We start from the raw sequence: 17883 nt of genomic DNA, 5'->3' as shown, positions 1-17883 counted from the left end.
TCAAAGTTTCTGCTTTCCTATTCCTAATCTGAATCACTCTTAGTTAATAACTAACTATTAGTCCTTTAGCCAATCAAAACTATATATTTTTTTAAAAAAGAAAATATATATAGGTTATATACAGAAAAACACTGGAAGCATTCTAAAACACAGTTTAAAAGTTCACAGATAGCCGGGCAGTGGTGGCGCACTCCTTTAATCCTAGCACTTGGGAGGGAGAGGCAGGTGGATTTCTGAGTTCGAGGACAGCCTGGTCTACAAAGTGAGTTCCAGGACAGCCAGGGCTACACAGAGAAGCCCTGTCTCAAAAACACCAAAAAAAAAAAAAAAAAAAAAACAAAAAAAACAAAAAACAAAAGTTCACAGATAATTATGTTGTCAGCTGAACTTCAGACCTGTGTGTGTTGAAATGTAAATGTTTTTATATCTTTGGGCCATTACAGACACTTCAATATTGCCAAGTGTTAAAAATGTTATGTTCCTAAATTGAAAAGATTTTGTCATATACAGTTAGTTTGTTCTCCCAGAGAACATTCAGTATTGTCAGTTATTTAAGTGTGAAATTTTGCAGTGAAAATTAATTTGTAGAACTTCTGCAAGATACGGTTCACATCACAATTTTTAATTTTGAAATAAGCAATGTGGAATTGCAGTAGGGAGATGTTCTTCCATATATTTCTCGCCAGATAAATTATTTTCTGCTGAGGGAAAGAATGGAAATAAGACTATAAATACCCATAAATATGACATATGTCTGTTAAATCATATTACATTTAATAATAACAAGTAGGAATCTATGCATACATATGAAAACTATCCTTTTTAAAATGGTTGTCTTGAGAGACAAGATGTGTATCTGGGTGATACTGTGATGTAGAAAATGTATTTGGGGTCTGATTGCTTAGAGAAGCAGCAGCAACAGCTTTTGGTATAAATCTTTATTCTTTAAGAGTGTATCTGATTTATACTCAAAAGTCATATGCAAACTAGTTAAGTGATGAGTGTCACCAACCCCATACTTAGAGAAATAGGAAGTTATGAGAATTAGTATATTGGAAAACACAGATGGTAAGTCTTGAAATTCTTCTCAAAGGAGGCTTTGCTCAGTGGAGGCATCTTTCCTATAAGCACAGGGAAGCCAGGCATGGTGCATTTATACTTCCATGCTTCTAGCTGCTTCCAAGGCTGAGGCAGGAGAGTCCATAGGAAGCCAGCCTAGGCAGCATAGGAAAAGACTGTCTGAAACACACACGGAGGAGGGAGGCTGTGGAGACAGCATTTGCTCCTGATGATCCCATTTGTATCCTGGCACAACTTGATCTCTAAAATGCTCATTTTAGATGAAACTCAATTTAAACTTCCCTGTTGTCCAACATGCCGTGCTTTGAGGGCATGTTTTTTGTTTGTTTGTGTGTGTGTTTGTCTGTTTTAAGATTTATTTATTTTATGTATATGTGTCTTCAGACACACCAGAAGAGGGCATCGGATCCCCTATTACAAATGGTTGTGAGCCACCATGTGGTTGCTAAGAGTTGAACTCTGGGACCTCTGAAAGAGCAGTGGGTACTCTTAACTGCTGAGCCATCTCTCCAGCCTGGAGGCAGAGATGTTTTGAGTCAGTTGTTGGGTGCTTTTCTGTGGATTCCCAGGTTCCCTCTGCATCTCCTAGGGTCCTTTGTGATCTGCTCATTTCCATTCACACCTTGCTAGAGATGCTTCAAGCCTCCTTGTTTCTCTGGTGCCAAGATGACATCACTCCCTACCTCTCCCATCACTCAGTCTGTAACGTTCCCAGATCTTAAGTATAGGTAAATTTCTGACGCTATTCTCCAGTAATGCATGTGCTGTAATCACAAAAATTACTTTAGATTCAGTTGAGGTCAGCAGTTTGCTACATGGCCACAGTCATTTTGAAAACTAGAGTTTATTATGTCTTAGAAGCAAAAAACATTAAATATACCACAGGAGCCCTTCCCTCCTCCAGGGGCCCTTCTCTGAGCTTTGTGGTATTACTCCCAAGGAAGTAGCATCCTTGATGGGTCAGGATGCATTTGGAACCCTAGGCCTGCTACATTTGGAAATTAACTTTCAGTTTTATAAAGACAGGGTTCCCTGTACATGATAACCCATCAGTCACAGAACCAGCAAGTCATAATCCAGGATATTAATATTTCTGTAGCAACCTGAATCAACATTCACACTAAGTGGATAGACGATTTTTACATAATTTCCTATCACATCAGTTGAAACTTTGCTACTCAAAATGATTGCTGGAAACTTATATGCAGAAGTGGGTTTGCAGATAGAAATGTGGGCAGAGAGTTACCTGTGAAGGTATAGATAAGGTAGAGGTGTGTGTGTATGTGTGTGTGTGTGTGTGTGTGTGTGTGTGTTTGTAGTTTGTTTTTAGTTTTTCACTTTGTGTGTAGTGTTTTTTCTCTTACGTTTGTGTATATATACATTCTGGTTTTAGTTTATCACACACACACACCCACTCTCGAGTGCATGTGCACACGTGTGTGAGTGTTTTAAGTTTGGCTTTCCCTGTGCTAGGGATCGGGCCCTGGTGCGTGTGAATCAAGTGTTCTCCCACTGAGCCACACCCTCAGCCCTCCGTGTAAATCTCTCCTGTTTTCCGTTACATCCCTTGTCCTTGCTGTTACCCCTGCTTCTCTCCTGCTTGATTTTTATGATTCTTTTCTAGACTTTCTGAATTGATTTAGTTCATGTGTTTTATTTCCTTTTCTCATAGTGGAAGTATTTTTAAGAGTGCCTGTTTACCCCGAATAAAGCTTCGCTTTATCTCATAATTCTCTCTTGTGTTCTCATTTTTATGGTTTATAAAATAATCTCATTACATTATAAAAATCCCTGTCTATCTTACTATGTACTTAGCAGGGCATTTTATAATTTCAAGGTGTAGGATATTTTCAGCTATGGTCATTAATTTCCATTACTACTGAACCACGGTACTTTACTATTTATGAAGTGCATTCTCTCGTAAGCACAGGGTTTTGTTGTTGGTTTTTTTGTTTGTTTTGTTTTGTTTGTTTAATGCAAAGCTCTACCTGAACTGACATTTTCAAATGACTAGTATCTTTCAAACATGTGCTTATTCTAGCCCTGTTTCCATGTATTCAAGAATTCTCAATCTCTTTTATTAGCATTGATTTGCTGAGTTTATCACTCACTAAACCTTGAAGCTAACAATTCCTTCGTTGCCCAGTTCCCGAAGTCAGGTTGTTTAAAAGTCACCTGTCCTTAGATGCTCACCTTCTCCATCACATTCCAGATGTTGAGCGATGATTTTTAAGAGGTAAATTTAGAGCAAGGAAGAGATAAAGCCCCAGGACCTCCACTTAAACTGTTCAGTGGAGAAGGGACGGAACATTCTTGCCCCATACCTGCCCACCCCCAAATAAGGAAAGGGAAGATACATACTTCTCTGTCCTTCCCTTGTGCCCATAACACACATGGGTGGCATTTGCATCAAAGAGCAGCGTGCTTTTATTGAGGAAGGTTTCATTACCTTTTTTATGACTTCACAGCATATAATCGTGTTATTTACTTACAAATAAAAGTTTTTTGCTGGGAACAGCAGCAGGAGTCTCTTCCTTGGGTTTTAACTAGCTTCTGTCCATCTCACAGGTTTGGTTTTTTTTTTTTTAACCCAGAAAGGACTCAGTCTTTGAGAAGCTGCAGTCAAATGGAGGGGCATCTAGAAGGCATGGTGAACGCTCAGAAGTCATGTCCTACACCTAGGCTTTAGTTGCTCTCATGAAACCAGCGTTCAATGGCCACATTGCCCAAGGTTGATGCTCTAATTCATTTCCAGAATTGTCCCTGGAAGTTTGTCTCCTAACTTTCCTCTGCTTTCTTTCAGTCATCCTGTTCTTCCCAGGAGAAGTTGCACCAGCTACCATACCAGCCAACCCCAGATGAATTACACTTCTTATCCAAACACTTCTGCACAACAGAAAGTATCGCCACTGAGAACCGGTGCAGAAACACACCCATGCGTCCACGTTCCCGGAGTCTCAGGTGTGTAGACCTGACCTACACTGCTGTTTACTGAAATTATTTGTGTTCAATCATATCTGTAATTTGCACGTATGTGCTCACTGGTTTGTGAATTGTCACAAATAGAAGTGTGGTATTCCACCTATCGATGACATCATTAATCAACCATAGAGAGGTATTATATTTCTTTTAAGTTTTCACAATGCACTAATTGTTATAAAAGCCATAGAGACTATAAAAAAAAAGTCTAGCCATGGTGCAAGAGCAGTTTATAGTATCATACAAAGACAGAGAAGTTTGTTGAAAAGGGTGTGGGGAGAATAAATGGAAAGATAGCTTCCCCAGATTTGATATTATAAAACCCATTGTAGTCTTCTTATTCCATCTTCCCATCTAAGTCTTATTTTCTCCGTAATGATGAGCACCTTCTTAGGACTTGTGGTGTCTAAGTTTTGTGGTTGGCAAATGCAGTCCTCTAGGTACTGAATAGGGCTGGCTTCTAGCCTTGCTTTGAACTGTAGCTGTCACAGTAATGTTTCCAGATGGAAGTATCTCCAACCAGGGGCCTTATCTAGGACATTTATGAGAGAGCTCCGCAGATGCTCATGAATAGAAAGAAAGGAGGAAGCAGGCCCAGGGAGGAGGAGAAGTCCCAGTTTAGTATGGGCCATCACCCTCAGCCCACTGCAGGCTGGGATACCTGTAGACTTATCCCTCTGTATATACCCTTGCTGCAGCTCGTTAGTCATTGGTCTTTTTTCGGCAGTAGCCTGGGAAGATCTAGTCACTATAGGAAGTTCCCTCCTGCAGCTGAGGCTATCCTGCAGGACAGATGGCCAACTCTAGACTTGTGCTGATGGTACACCCAGAAGCTGGGCAACAGGTCTTCTTAGTAGAGGGAATCAGGGCATGTGTCTCCTCGTCATCATGAGATCTCAGGGGGACAGAATGTATGTCCACCTGCTAAAGCTTTAGTCTTTAAAACTGAGCTTGCTTAGGTATCAGGTCAACATGGAAGTTTACTAAGAAGGAGTTTTCCTCTAGGTTTCCTGTTCATAGAATATCATAAACTAGTACCAAAGGAATCCACACTGTATAATTGCAGGATGTAGGAATTTATTTTGAAATCTAGAATAAAAGAAAATGTTTCCACCTTATCTAGAGTCACCGTGGTTTATTGAGAAGGTTCTGCTTTCCTTAAGAAGTATCCAGGGCATCTAGACTAAGCTATGTGTACCCAAGAATACAGCCCCCCCCCCAAACTATACAACTATCTTTACAGGAAAACAAAAAACGAAAACACAAAGTGGCAAACATACAAAAGCACACAATGAGTTGTATGCCTCTTTTCTTATCATATGTAATGCCTACCTCAGCATCCCAAATAAATATGTGTTAGAGTAGAAAATGGATTTCACCAGAACACCTGTGCCATGGCAGGCTCTCCGCCCTCCCTGGCGGTGCGTGGCAGAGCGCAGGTGTATGAGAGAAGTGTGAAATTGCACTGGTAAATACGTCTTGGATGGTGCTGCTAGTGGCCGCCCCGTTTTGTTTGATACCACAGTTCATTGATTGGTTGCCACAGCTACATAAGCTCATGCCACGTGCATGACATAGTCTCACTGCAAGGGCATCTTCAGCCAGGGTACCGTGACTGGAATTACTCTGTGCCATTGCACTCCTTAAGCTTGCATTTTACATCCTATCTATTGTGTTTGTGTGGTTTGGGGGTCCATGTGTCTATGCGCGTGCTAATGACTGATTTTTGTAATTTATCATCTGAACCACGACTTCTCATATGAGGGTTGCATAGTACTTCCGATGCAACTGACTGTTTATAAATAAAAGGCTTGTTTTCCTCTGATACTGTGGTGGGTTTAAAAGGGTAATTTGCTTTGCTTGCAGCCCTGGACGGTCCCCCGCCTGCTGTGACCATGAAATAATTATGATGAACCATGTCTACAAAGAAAGGTTCCCAAAGGTAATGGACGGAATTTAAGATGCCTGGCGTCTCAGTGAGTGGGCGACACGGGCTCAGCCTCTGTAAGGTGGTTTTGTTACAAGTGAGGGCCCAGCCCAGTAATGCTTTGTATTAAGCAGTACCATAGCCTTCCTAGAGGGAGAAAACCACTAAACAAACAAGAAGCGCACAACTGCTCTGCCTGATGGATGTTGCTGGCGTGTACTCCGTAGCAGGGGCCCTGGCAGGTCCAGGAGGAGGTCCTGGCCTCACAGGCACTATATCCTTCTGACTCTCTGGACTCATATTCCTCATCTGCTGCACAGCGTCAAGAGTGCACATGGTTTTCCTCTCGGAAGCCGGAGCTTGCAGTGGCCTGGACACTGGTTTCTTTCTTAAATCTATTTTTCCCTTCTCGTCTCCCTTTCTAAGCCCCTTCCTGTAGAAGCAGAGATACACTGTCGTGTTCCCCAACCCAGCTGGTAAGAGGAATTAGACCTAAGCCAGAGTGCAGTGTATGAAGGCTTGCTGCCAGGCCCCTTGGGTATCAGTAGCAGCTCTCTGAGCCCCACCCCACCCCATCACCTCAGTTCCATGCCTTCTCCCCCAAAGTGGCTCTGCAGGACAGGGCAAAGGCTACATCTCCACAGGATTTGGACCATCACCTGCTGCCTTTGTTGCTAGAAGCAGGAGAACAAAGAGAGTTCTTAGGGTTCATAAACCAGGAGCAGAGTACTTATTATTTGTAATGAACCTAACATTGATGGCATTGATTAGCTCCGTTTTACCTATTTATCACATGTCGCTTGCCCACCAGGGAAGCAGATATTGACCATGCTTGGTTAATGAGGTTCAATGTTGAGAGGAGAGCGGGGCGAGGAGAGGGAATCTCCCTGCCTATGTAGCTCTTAGACACCAGGAATATTGATGAGCCAGAAGGCCATCACAGGGAAGAAAATGAAGGTTGGAAAGGAAATTGTAGATCTATTTTGTGAGGGGCATCCCCTTGGCCATGCGCTAAGGGTATTGTGTTTACAGTATAAGATAAGGTTGCTATCTGTTTACTCCTGGCACACTGAAACCTCGTCAGGAAAACAAACTCTCAGCTCGTACTGGGGAACTCTGGCATAACTCGAGGTTCGGATAACAACTAAAGAAATGCATCATATTTTTTGATAACCAATCTGAAGGAGCCTCTGATCTGACACAACAGCATAGCCCTGTACGAACATGCTTAGAGTTATTTCAAGAAGTTTACGTGGACCAAAGGATGCCTCAGATATGGGGAGTCGATGGCCAGGAACATATCTTTTTAATACCACAAATGTTTATTATTTATATTCCACGAAGTAAGGTGGTACCTCTCACTTCTTCATCTCCCACTCTATCTATCTATCTATCTATCTATCCATCCATTTATTTTCTAGAGCACTGTTAGCTTGCTAGTGGAAGGCACAGGAATTGTCTCTAGTGCTCTGCCTGGCATGTGCACACTCTCCTGTGGTGGCATTGTCCTCACCAGACTGGTGCAAATGTCAGTGACTCATGAGGTTCCCAGTTGCAGCATTAACACCAACAGCCAACACCTACACTCATTCTTAGTCAGTGGGTTCACACTAACGCAGGATTATCTGTTTGCACCATGATCATATCATGCAGAAGTGAAGTTTCTTGTGTCATGTGTGTTAGTGATGGTTGTGATAGTGGTGGAAACAGAGTGCAGAGCCTCACTCTTACTAGCCAAGTACTCTCCACCAGTGGCCTATACTTCCAGCCCCCAAATGAAGTTTCTTTCAAAATGCAACTCTCGGGATTCTCTTTAGCAACTCACAGTCTGCTAAACGAACAAAGAGTGTCTGCTGAGTGTCTCCCGTGTAACTCCTTGGGTTACACCTTCATGTGTGTGTGTGTGTGTCTCCTTCCAACAGGCCACAGCTCAGATGGAAGAGCGTCTGAAGGAGATCATCACCAGCTACTCTCCAGACCATGTTCTCCCCTTGGCAGATGGGGTACTTAGTTTCACTCACCATCAGATCATTGAGCTGGCTCGGGACTGTTTGGATAAATCTCACCAGGGTCTCATCACGTCGAGATACTTTTTTGAGTTGCAGCACAAACTGGACAAGTTGCTCCAGGAGGTAGGAACAAGGCTTCTGGTCTGCGTGTACTTCTCTGATTTGCTCTGCGTTCCTCTTGGGTAGGAGACTTTTGTGAAACCCTTCGCTTCTAAGGCGTTCCCTAAAAGCAGGAGTTCCCATTGCAAGAAAGCATGCCATGGTGGTGAGGGGTGGCACCCATACAGCAGGGGTGCAAGTAAACCTCACAGATTGCTACTTGCTATGAGTTGGTTCTTGTCATTATGTATAGTAATAGAAAATTAATGTAATCACTTTTATAGGAACCCTGGGGCCCAATAATCTATGACCCTAGGATAAGTGGATTGTGAAGGATTTTTAAGCAATAATCCCCACCCCCTAACTTTACCTATAAAATTATAAATTGCCTGAGTGTATGTGTGTTATTTGATGGTGCTATCTAATTTTAATATCTAAAAAAGCTAAATGGGAAACTGTTGGCTTCTACTAGGCTGTGTGTCCTGTTCATTAACCTGCATGCTGTATTGGGTAATAAATTGGAAACTTCTATTTTTCTTAATATCCGTTCTTCTAACAAAATATCCAATTTCCAAAATGACAGATAAACACAGGACCCTGTCTGCCCAACACCCTCATGCCTTGCTCCTGATAACACCTAGACTGGGCAGGGAATGTGTATGGTGGAATAGAATTTGTGTATGATAGAGCTCTTCTGACTGAAATTGATTGGGCGCAGCCTACACAGGAAACCTATTTAACCTATATGTGGATTTATAGTATTTCTGTATCTCTTAGGGCATAAATTATATCCGTGTAAATGTAATCATGGAGGATTTTTTTAAACCTCTTAATGAATGTATAAGTAACCTACTAAACTGAAGGGAAATATTAACACCCTACTTTTGAGAAATCCATCTGTCCTTTTCCCTACGTAGCTGAGTCCTCACGGGATAAGAAGGAGCCTCTCTGGCTGGCTGGCGGCTACCATTTCTCCTTCCTCACCCATCCAAGCTTCCCAACAGCATTTTCTCTGTGGTTCCCATTTCTCAAAGCCATGCTCCTTAGATCGTCTCTGAGGGTGAACATACAGCTTTTGGGTTGGGTCGTTATTCATATACCATTTGACATTACCAATTCTGCCATAAACTAAACTGGGAGGGAATGTGCAGGGAACTGGCCATGAACTTGACTATCCTGGCATGTGCACTTCCTGGCAGAGCTGCTAAGGCTTACACTCTGTCATTGTGCCCCGCCCACCACACAACCGATGGTAATGCATGGACCGGTACTAGACCATACATGGTACTTCAATTGGAGCACAAGGATTCTGCGAAGCCGCATGCTTGCTTTGTACACCTACAATGCTATATGACATGCAGCGATTTTCCAATACTCTGTCCCATGAATGGCTTCTGAACACCTTGCATGAGGTGTCCTGACCATTGATTCTACTTTCAATTTATGGGAGCAGGCTTGATTTACCACGGTGTCCTCACCCATTTCCTTTCTATCCCTTGACTCTATGCCCTTCATCTTAGGACTCCCTGTTTATTCCTTCTTTGTTTCTTATAAAGATTTCCTTTCTAGCCCACATTTCTATGAGTGAGTTTTCTCCAATTCATTTGTGTTCTCCTCTTTCTCCTCCCCCTACTGGCAGTGTTGTTGTCCGCTGTCTTGAATGACAGTCCTTTGGATGTTGGTTGATTTCAGTGTATATCTCTGACCAGCAGCTTGCTATCAACCTTGAGATTTGTGTTTTCACCTGCCTCTTGTGTATCTTTGGACTCGGCTAGCCTGCTGTAGCAGTGCAGGCAACCCCAACATGTCTCAGGTAGACTTAGCATCTTTTTAACCAGAGCTGTGAGTACCTAGTACTTTTCTGCCTTTATCACCACCACTGTATCCCTAGCACTTGGTAGGATTCGGAGTTAGGATCATCTCTTTCTCTACATCAGGCAACTACTCTCTACATCAGAGCATCGTCCTGACTCTTCCTCGAGATTCTCCACCCTGTCTCTCCTTTTCTGTTGTTACCTGGCTCCACCAGACTTCCTATTTCCAAACCTAACCCTTCAAATCCAGGTATCTGTTCAGCTCTGAGAATAGCTCAGCCCTTTTCATTGATATCCATTCGGCTTAAGACAAACACCACAGCATGGCCTGTGTCTATAGTCCCCACATGATGGATCCTAACAAGATTTGAGGACGGCAAGGGAGGGAAGCCTCACATTTCTATCAGCAAGCCCTTTGAAGACCACAAGTCCTCTCTTATTTCCTGGTGCATAGCTCAGTGCTCAGTGTCTGGTATTTATGAATTCCTCAGTGATTTTGGAAGGGAGAGAAGAAGGAAGAGAACACATTTGGAAGCATATCCTAACACTTGATCCCTGATGCTATAACGTCAGGTATCTCTTCTTCTGTGCCTTGTCATCACATCAGTGTCTGTGCAGTGGCACACTTTTGAAAGAAGCAAACTAGGAGGCTCTGTAGTCAGTTTCTAAAGCCTTCCTGAACTCCATAGTCCCACCCAAGATACAAACAAGATAGCATCATTAAGATGAGCTTAGTCTTGTGTTCTGTTTTGTCCTTTCCAGGCAGGTCCTTTAGAAGGAGAATCGATAGCCAGTGTTATGGAAATCTACCCTATATTTTTGTTGATGTATGGCAGACATGGCAGATTGTTTTATAGCAATTAAAAATAAACCAGCATCTCAGGGATCTTCGGAGTGGGTGGTACGACAGATGAGGAAGGTTAATTTTTAGAGGAATTTCTCTTTGAGCCGGAGAAGCACGTATACCAGGGCCCCCAAGGTCATTGTTGGAGGGAGTAAGAATGCCGTCTTCTGTTTCTTCATAGATGCGGTTTCTTTCTATCATTTGCAACAGTTCAGCCTCCCTTTAGAGGCACATTGCCCATATCTGTCCAGAGCATGGAGCAAACCTGTCTGAGAGGAGCAGGCCCCTTCTGGGGAGAGTGAAGCTATGGGGCCCTGCTGTGGCTTCTCTGGCATGTACTTGTCTGCTTCCAGATGTGACACTCGGAGCCCAGCAATCCTGTCTCCGCACCATGTTTCCATTGTCAATCTTTCGCATAACCCAAGGCACAGATCTCCTCATGGTTTGAACAGCTTGATTTAACAGATGCCTTTTAAAGGCCGGGGTCGAGGGCAATTTCAGATGAATGCTTTTATGTCTAGAGTCTCTTTTTTCACTAAAGTGTATTTAGCCAAAGAAAATAAACCACAAAGGAAACTCTAACCCACTCTCAGATCTAGGTCACAGTCCTTTTTAATAGTGGCCAACACTTACAATACAAACTCTGGGACTCTACTAGTCCCTTTTGAGTTTGCTGCAGGACACCAGGAAGCCAGTTCCTTCTCATGCTGTGCTATTCCATTGGTGGTTGTTTTAGGGAAGCCAGTCTTCCTTCACAAATTTGGTAAATAAATATTATCTAAGCTAATAGAACTCGTATGTCTTGGAATAAGACATAGCCGATAGATATGTGTTAAAAGTTGGAATGTGTCATCATTTTGATGGGCTTTGAAATGAAACCTTCCCCATTTGAATGACTATTCTCTTTTTTTGGGAGGCAGGACAACAAAGCATACCTCAGTGTTTTAGGTATTCTTTAGATACGTTAGTGAATTCATAAAACAGCAATTATTTAGGGACATCCAACCCAAAGTGTCACCAAGGAGTTAGATAGGCTTTATTTGTCTTTCAACCTTTCAAGATTTGTATTTGTGATGATGAACCATAAATAAATAAATATAAATAAATAAATAAATAAATATTCCTTTTCTGAGAATTGACTGTATTTCCTAAAATTTCTTTTTCTTGCAAAACAAACATTAGAAAGTAATTTGAAGGTAGCTTGTGTTTGATATATAGACTATTCTTTTTCTAAAGATATAGGACACATCACATTCTAAAGCTAGTTCTTTGTTTTAATTTTCATGCAAGCTATGGGTGGCCACATTAGCTTAAAGGTAGTGGACATGTTACAATCATTTTTTGTAAGTTTTAGCTGCATGTTTGTTTGAAGGTGGGACTTGCCATTGATAAACAATCCCAAGAATGATCAAACAAGTTTCTTAACGATTCTGAAATTATATCCTGTGGTCCTGGCAACACGTTAGGTCTGTTCACACATCTTTAGGAAATTGTATCATACAAACCTTAAAAATTATGAAGCCTTCAAAAATAAACACGCATAGTTTCCATTCCGATTTTATCCTATGCCAGCTCTAATGTTGTATTGCCCAGATTTATTCAAGAAAATATTAAAAATGTCAGTGTCTATGAAAAAATTAAGCTCTGCTGTTGGAATATTTATTGTGCTCAGGCAACACATAAAATAAAACTTAACAAGTACTTAATCCAATTCAGTTTTGCTAAGCTAAGTATCTGGGTGTTGTTCAGTGAGCATTATTGAGTCTACATGGGTATCCAAATATAAAAAAATGTGATTAACATTTGCTGTGTCACTATATACACCCCACATGTGGTAAAATAACTACCTTGCAGGCTAATCATACTATGCATGTAAGATTCAGTCTGTCTCTACCTTAGCCATCAAGGACTAAAATGTTCCATCAGCCAGGGCCAAGCTCCTGTTCGGCTCCCACTGCTGGTGCCTTGCTCTTAGTGGACCATAAATCTCATGTCTCCTTCATTCATGGCTCACATTAACAGTCCTTATCCTTACATTTGATTTCTAAAACATAATAAGTCAAAGTTTTGCGATTAAACTTTAGCTAGTAGAGCTATTTTGTAGATGTCTGATAGTGTCCATTTATGTTAGAGATAATGCCTATTAAGAGAGTTTTCTAAGTCACTTAATTTCTGATTTTTAAAATCTAGCTAAGTAGCATGTTTGCTGACTTTCTTTCCCATTTAGCAGAACCCTCTCTAGCATCTTCCTGCTCATTGCTTTTTCACAGGCTCACGATCGCTCTGAAAGTGGAGAACTGGCATTTATCAAGCAACTAGTCCGAAAGATCCTAATTGTCATTGCCCGCCCCGCTCGGTTATTGGAGTGTTTGGTAAGTTGCCTTTAGATGTGACTACATTATTTATCGTTAAACGTGGAAAGTAGAGGCCATTGGAAGGCTCCGATTGCATTTAACTGCAACCACGGGTACTGAGCGGAAAGTGTCAGGAGGGACTACAGCACATGAATGCTTATGACATCCATATGTGGCCTGTCTCCTCTGATTTTTGAGAAGGAGTTCTGGTGTCGGCCCCGTTATTAAGCAGTAGTCATATTGCATTCTGGTCAACCTTGAAGGATGATCATGAAATAATATGCTTGGCCTTATTTCAGCATGATGACCTTACACCACAGCTAATTTCAAATGCTGACAATGCCTCGTCCTGTTTCTGGAGTTGCTAAGATTCAGACCGAAGGAAGTCAGGGGTATGGTGATCTGAGGCTATAATTATTGTTTTTAAAATGCACTACAAATAAGTGCTAGCTAGCAACCTACTTGAAAGATCCTACAGATCTGGAGAAATGAGATTTTTAGACACCAGCTACCTTTCACATTTGTATCTTTTTGGCCAGCGATCAATTTTCTTCTTTCAAGATTTTTGGTTTTGTAATACTTTGAGAACTCACTCAAGACTGTAAACAAATTTGATGCTTTGAGCACAGTCTTTAAGGGCCTGTGAGCCCAGTAAGAAAATTCACTTTCAACTTCTGCTGATGACTAATGTCTGTCCATGTGTAATGGCTTTCAGCGTCACTCATGATGTGTATCCGGTCGCAGGTGCTTTGGTTTTATCCTTACTTTAATTAACATTCATAATGTTTTATGAAATGGAAATATTCATAGCTCCATAAATACAAAGAGTGCCTGATGCGACACAGGAGAGGGAGATCTCGAGAGCAAGTAAGGCTGGGCATGGTGGCACCCACGCTGTGGTAGTCTCAGTTCCTCGGAGGACTGAGGCGCAAGGTCCTGATGTGGAGGAACCTGAGGCCAGTCTAGGCAACACACTGAGACCTCAACTCAAAAGAGAAAATAAAAAAAAAAAAGAGCAACAGTAAACCCATTTTTCAGTGGGCTCCCGTTTTTTGTTTTTTAAAGATTTATTTTATGTATATGAGTACAAGTATAGCTGTCTTCAGACACACCATTAGAGAACATCAGTCCCATTACAGATGGTTGTGAGCCACCATGTGGTTGCTGGGAATTGAACTCAGGACCTCTAGAAGAACAGCCAGTGCTCTTAGCCGCTGAGCCATCTCTCCAGGCCCGGGCTACTGGTTTTTAATAGAACACATTACCTTCAAAGTTACATTACAGAGAAATGGGAAGACTGGAAATAGTCATTTCCTTTATGTGACCAATTGTATATATGCATGGCCTTGGCGTATGAGTAGGCTTCAGATATGAGGTGAGAATTCTATACTGTGTAAAGCCATTTACCTCCTCCCTTCATATACAAACTTCAACCATGTCAGCTTCGTTGTGAGTGAGATTTATGTAATAAAACCTCAGTCCTCTCATTTTTGACTCGGAGACCTATTAATCTGTGCCCGTCATCTGCCAGGAATTTGATCCTGAAGAATTTTATTACCTATTGGAAGCTGCAGAAGGCCATGCCAAAGAAGGCCAAGGAATCAAAACTGACATCCCTAGGTATATCATCAGCCAGCTGGGACTCAATAAGGACCCTTTAGAAGGTGAGTGCTGCTGGGCCTGTCCTTCACTCGCTCTGACCGTGGCATTTAGGAGAGCTCCATGATCACCCTTTACATTTCCCATGTTGGATATCTCTCTCTGAAAAGCCCCCTCTTGGGGGAGGCCAGGTAGTATCGGAAAGAAAGAACCATGGTTGAATACAGAGGGGACAGTGAGCATGCCTGTTGTATGTCAGCTAGAGAACAGAGCTGGCCTTGCCGGACTAGAGGCCTCCAGACATGATGAGAGTACTTGATGTCCCCACGAACACTTGGATCCCATCCTGCCGGAGTTCGCTTGCAGAGCTCAGTGGGGTGACTCCGGAGAGCACTTTTAATTTTCAAAGCATTGCTAGAAGTCATCGTTCATTGAAAATTGTCAGTTAGATTTAATTTGGGAGGAATGCAGCTAGAGCAGCTGACTTCAGGCTGAGTGCAGCATTCCTGGTACCTCTCCAGCTTACTCATCCCAAGTAAGCATGAAAAATAGTCACACATGAAAGAGAGCCAGCGGAAAAGAGGGATGACTCCTTCAGAGCTTGTAAGGGGGGGGTGGGGTACGTGGTTGATCCCCACGAGGAAAGATATAATTCTGTTAAATACAGAAACATGCTAGAGCCATTTTTCCTAAATAAATAAATAAATAAATAGATAGATAGATAGATAAATAAATAAATAAATAAAACCTAATATTGGTATCCCCTCCCATCCTTTTCTGATTCTCTGTTTGATATTTTTATATACAACACTTAGTCTGCATATCACCCCCAAAGACTCATAAACTATCATGGACTCCCTGGTTTCAAATCATCTTCCCAGTTTGTTAAATTGAATTTGCAGACAGTATTTACCCTGTTCAATTGTTTGTGATGAAGGTAAATGTTGGTTCAGAGAGATTTTTTTTTTCCTGTCCTAAGTTAGGGAACTGCTTTCTAGACCGCTCTTTCCCATCCTGCCTGCTTGGTTTGCTCTTGCGGACATCGTATCTTTGCTTCTAGTGAAATGATGCATGCATTACCGGGAGATGATGCCAGGTAAATTTATACTGTACTGAAAGCAGTACCACAACAGATTCATCACTTACAGAGGCTGGTGACTGCTTCTCTGAAAAGTTCCCTGGGGAGAGATTTTCTCCCATGGCTTTTAAATTACCATCTTTACCTTTTTGAATCATGAGTCTTCAGAAATGGTTTAAATCAATGAAATAAAAAGGGCAGATGTTTAATGGTATTTAGATGAGTTTTTAAAAATCTCTTCAGGCATTACAAAATGATGGCTTAGCTTCCTGCCTCAAAAGCTGACACTTGGTTCCATCCCATTACTACCCACTGCTTACAAATAATATGGATTTCCCAGATAATAGTTATTTAGCTGAAATTCTATTTAAAACAGAACCCTTTTTTAATTTTTTTTTTTTTGTAAAAGTAATTGGAGAGGGGAGGCTGTCAAAGCATGTTAGAGTGACTCTTCACACTGATATAGTAAAGGTTGTGTTAGCCTGTGCCTTGGCAACCAGTGAGCCCTATGCAGTTTTCTTCTGGCATTAAATGTCACTATAAACAGAACGTTGACACATGAATAATGTGATGCCCTCTCGTATATCTGAATAGATTTAAAACAAAACAAAACAAAACAGTAGTGATCGTCCCCCACATTTGACTTGAATCGTGTAAATTTATCGCTAGGAATTTATCTTTCCTCCTGGTGGTTTTCCTGATTCATTCTGAGACAAGTCTTTCGATCTCTTTTTAATACTTAAAATGCCTTCTCCAGGTGATTCCATTGCAAACCCACGCGATGCTTTCTTCTTAACATCAGAACGGATAAACCTATGTCTGTCCTTTGGTTTGGAGGAGAGACTTCTAGCCTGGACTGTGACCTTGACTGTGCAAATACATGTCACTTGTGTCTCCATAAAATTAAATAAGTAAAAATTCACAGACATAATCTTTATGATGGGACAGTGTCTTAGTCAGGGTTTCTATTCCTGCACAAACATCATGACTAAGAAGCAAGTCGGGGAGGAAAGGGTTTATTTGGCTTACACTTCCACATTGCTGTTCATCACCAAGGAAGTCAGGACTGGAACTCAAGCAGGTCAGGAAGCAGGAGCTGATGCAGAGGCCATGGAGGGATGTTCTTTACTGGCTTGCCTCCCCTGGCTTGCTCAGCCTGCTCTCTTATAGAACCCAAGACTACCAGCCCAGAGATGGTCCCACCCACAAGGGGCCTTTCCCCCTTGATCACTAATTGAGAAAATGCCTTACAGTTGGATCTCATGGAGGCATTTCCTCAACTGAAGCTCCTTTCTCTGTGATAACTCCCGCCTGTGTCAAGTTGACACAAAACTAGCCAGTACAGACAGCAAAACAGGTGCTTCTCAAATAAAACTGTCTAGTGCTGTTGTTGCTACACAGGATCACGTCGTAGTATCTCAGTTCTTGAAAGCTCCTCAAACCCAGGACACTTCAGTTTGTCCAAGTCTCTGTATCTAAAGGTGCATGTCACACTGCGGGCCTGAATCATTTCTATGACACCAAGAAAGTATTTGCTCTAAGCACAATTGTACTCTGGAATTTCTCCGGTATCTAAAGTGGGGTAGTTAGTGCCACTGCTATTTCAGAATCTGGAATTTATACATTTTCACCTAAAGGCAGGATCCAGTGCGTGTTTGCTTTCTCTAAGTTATGAATATGTGTATATTTGAGAACACAAACATATAAAATGAAGGCCCAAGGAGCAATTTTAAAAGCTTACAAAACTGCTAAAAAAAAAAACGATAGCTTTTCGTTAGCACATTCAATTTTGGAAAAGAAAATGCTTTTGGTGAAAATTCTTTCATATTCTTTAGTAAAAAATATCTAGCTGGGTGGTAGTGGTGGTGCACACCTTTAATCCTAGCATTCAGGAGGCAGAAACAGGTGGATCTCTGTGAGTTTCAGGCCAGCCTGTTCTACAGAGCTAGTTAATTCCAGGACGGCCAAGGTCACACAAAGAAACCTTGTCTCAAAACACAAAAACAAAACAAAAGTCTTAAAGATGGTATGAAGATGAATGTTAACTAAATCGGGCTTTCTCATTTACTTAAACAAACTCAAGGATGCTCTCCAACCCAT

At 41.7% G+C, this 17883-nt stretch overlaps 1 protein-coding gene across 21 annotated transcripts in view; it reads left to right on the top strand.

Moving 5' to 3' along the window:
* Positions 1-17883, top strand: part of Mast4 (microtubule associated serine/threonine kinase family member 4) — a 602614-nt gene that overhangs the window by 533013 nt on the left and 51718 nt on the right. For all 21 annotated transcript variants that reach the window (XM_017315531.1, XM_017315530.1, XM_017315529.1 and 18 more), the window contains 5 exons: positions 3884-4041; positions 5926-6001; positions 7909-8118; positions 13023-13124; positions 14638-14770. In XM_017315531.1, coding sequence (XP_017171020.1) covers positions 3884-4041; positions 5926-6001; positions 7909-8118; positions 13023-13124; positions 14638-14770 — 679 coding nt within the window. The remainder of the gene's footprint in view (positions 1-3883; positions 4042-5925; positions 6002-7908; positions 8119-13022; positions 13125-14637; positions 14771-17883) is intronic.

This window comes from Mus musculus, chromosome 13, assembly GCF_000001635.26.
Source record: "Mus musculus strain C57BL/6J chromosome 13, GRCm38.p6 C57BL/6J".
NCBI lineage: Eukaryota > Metazoa > Chordata > Mammalia > Rodentia > Muridae > Mus > Mus musculus.
This window is presented reverse-complemented; position numbering and strand designations above follow the sequence as displayed.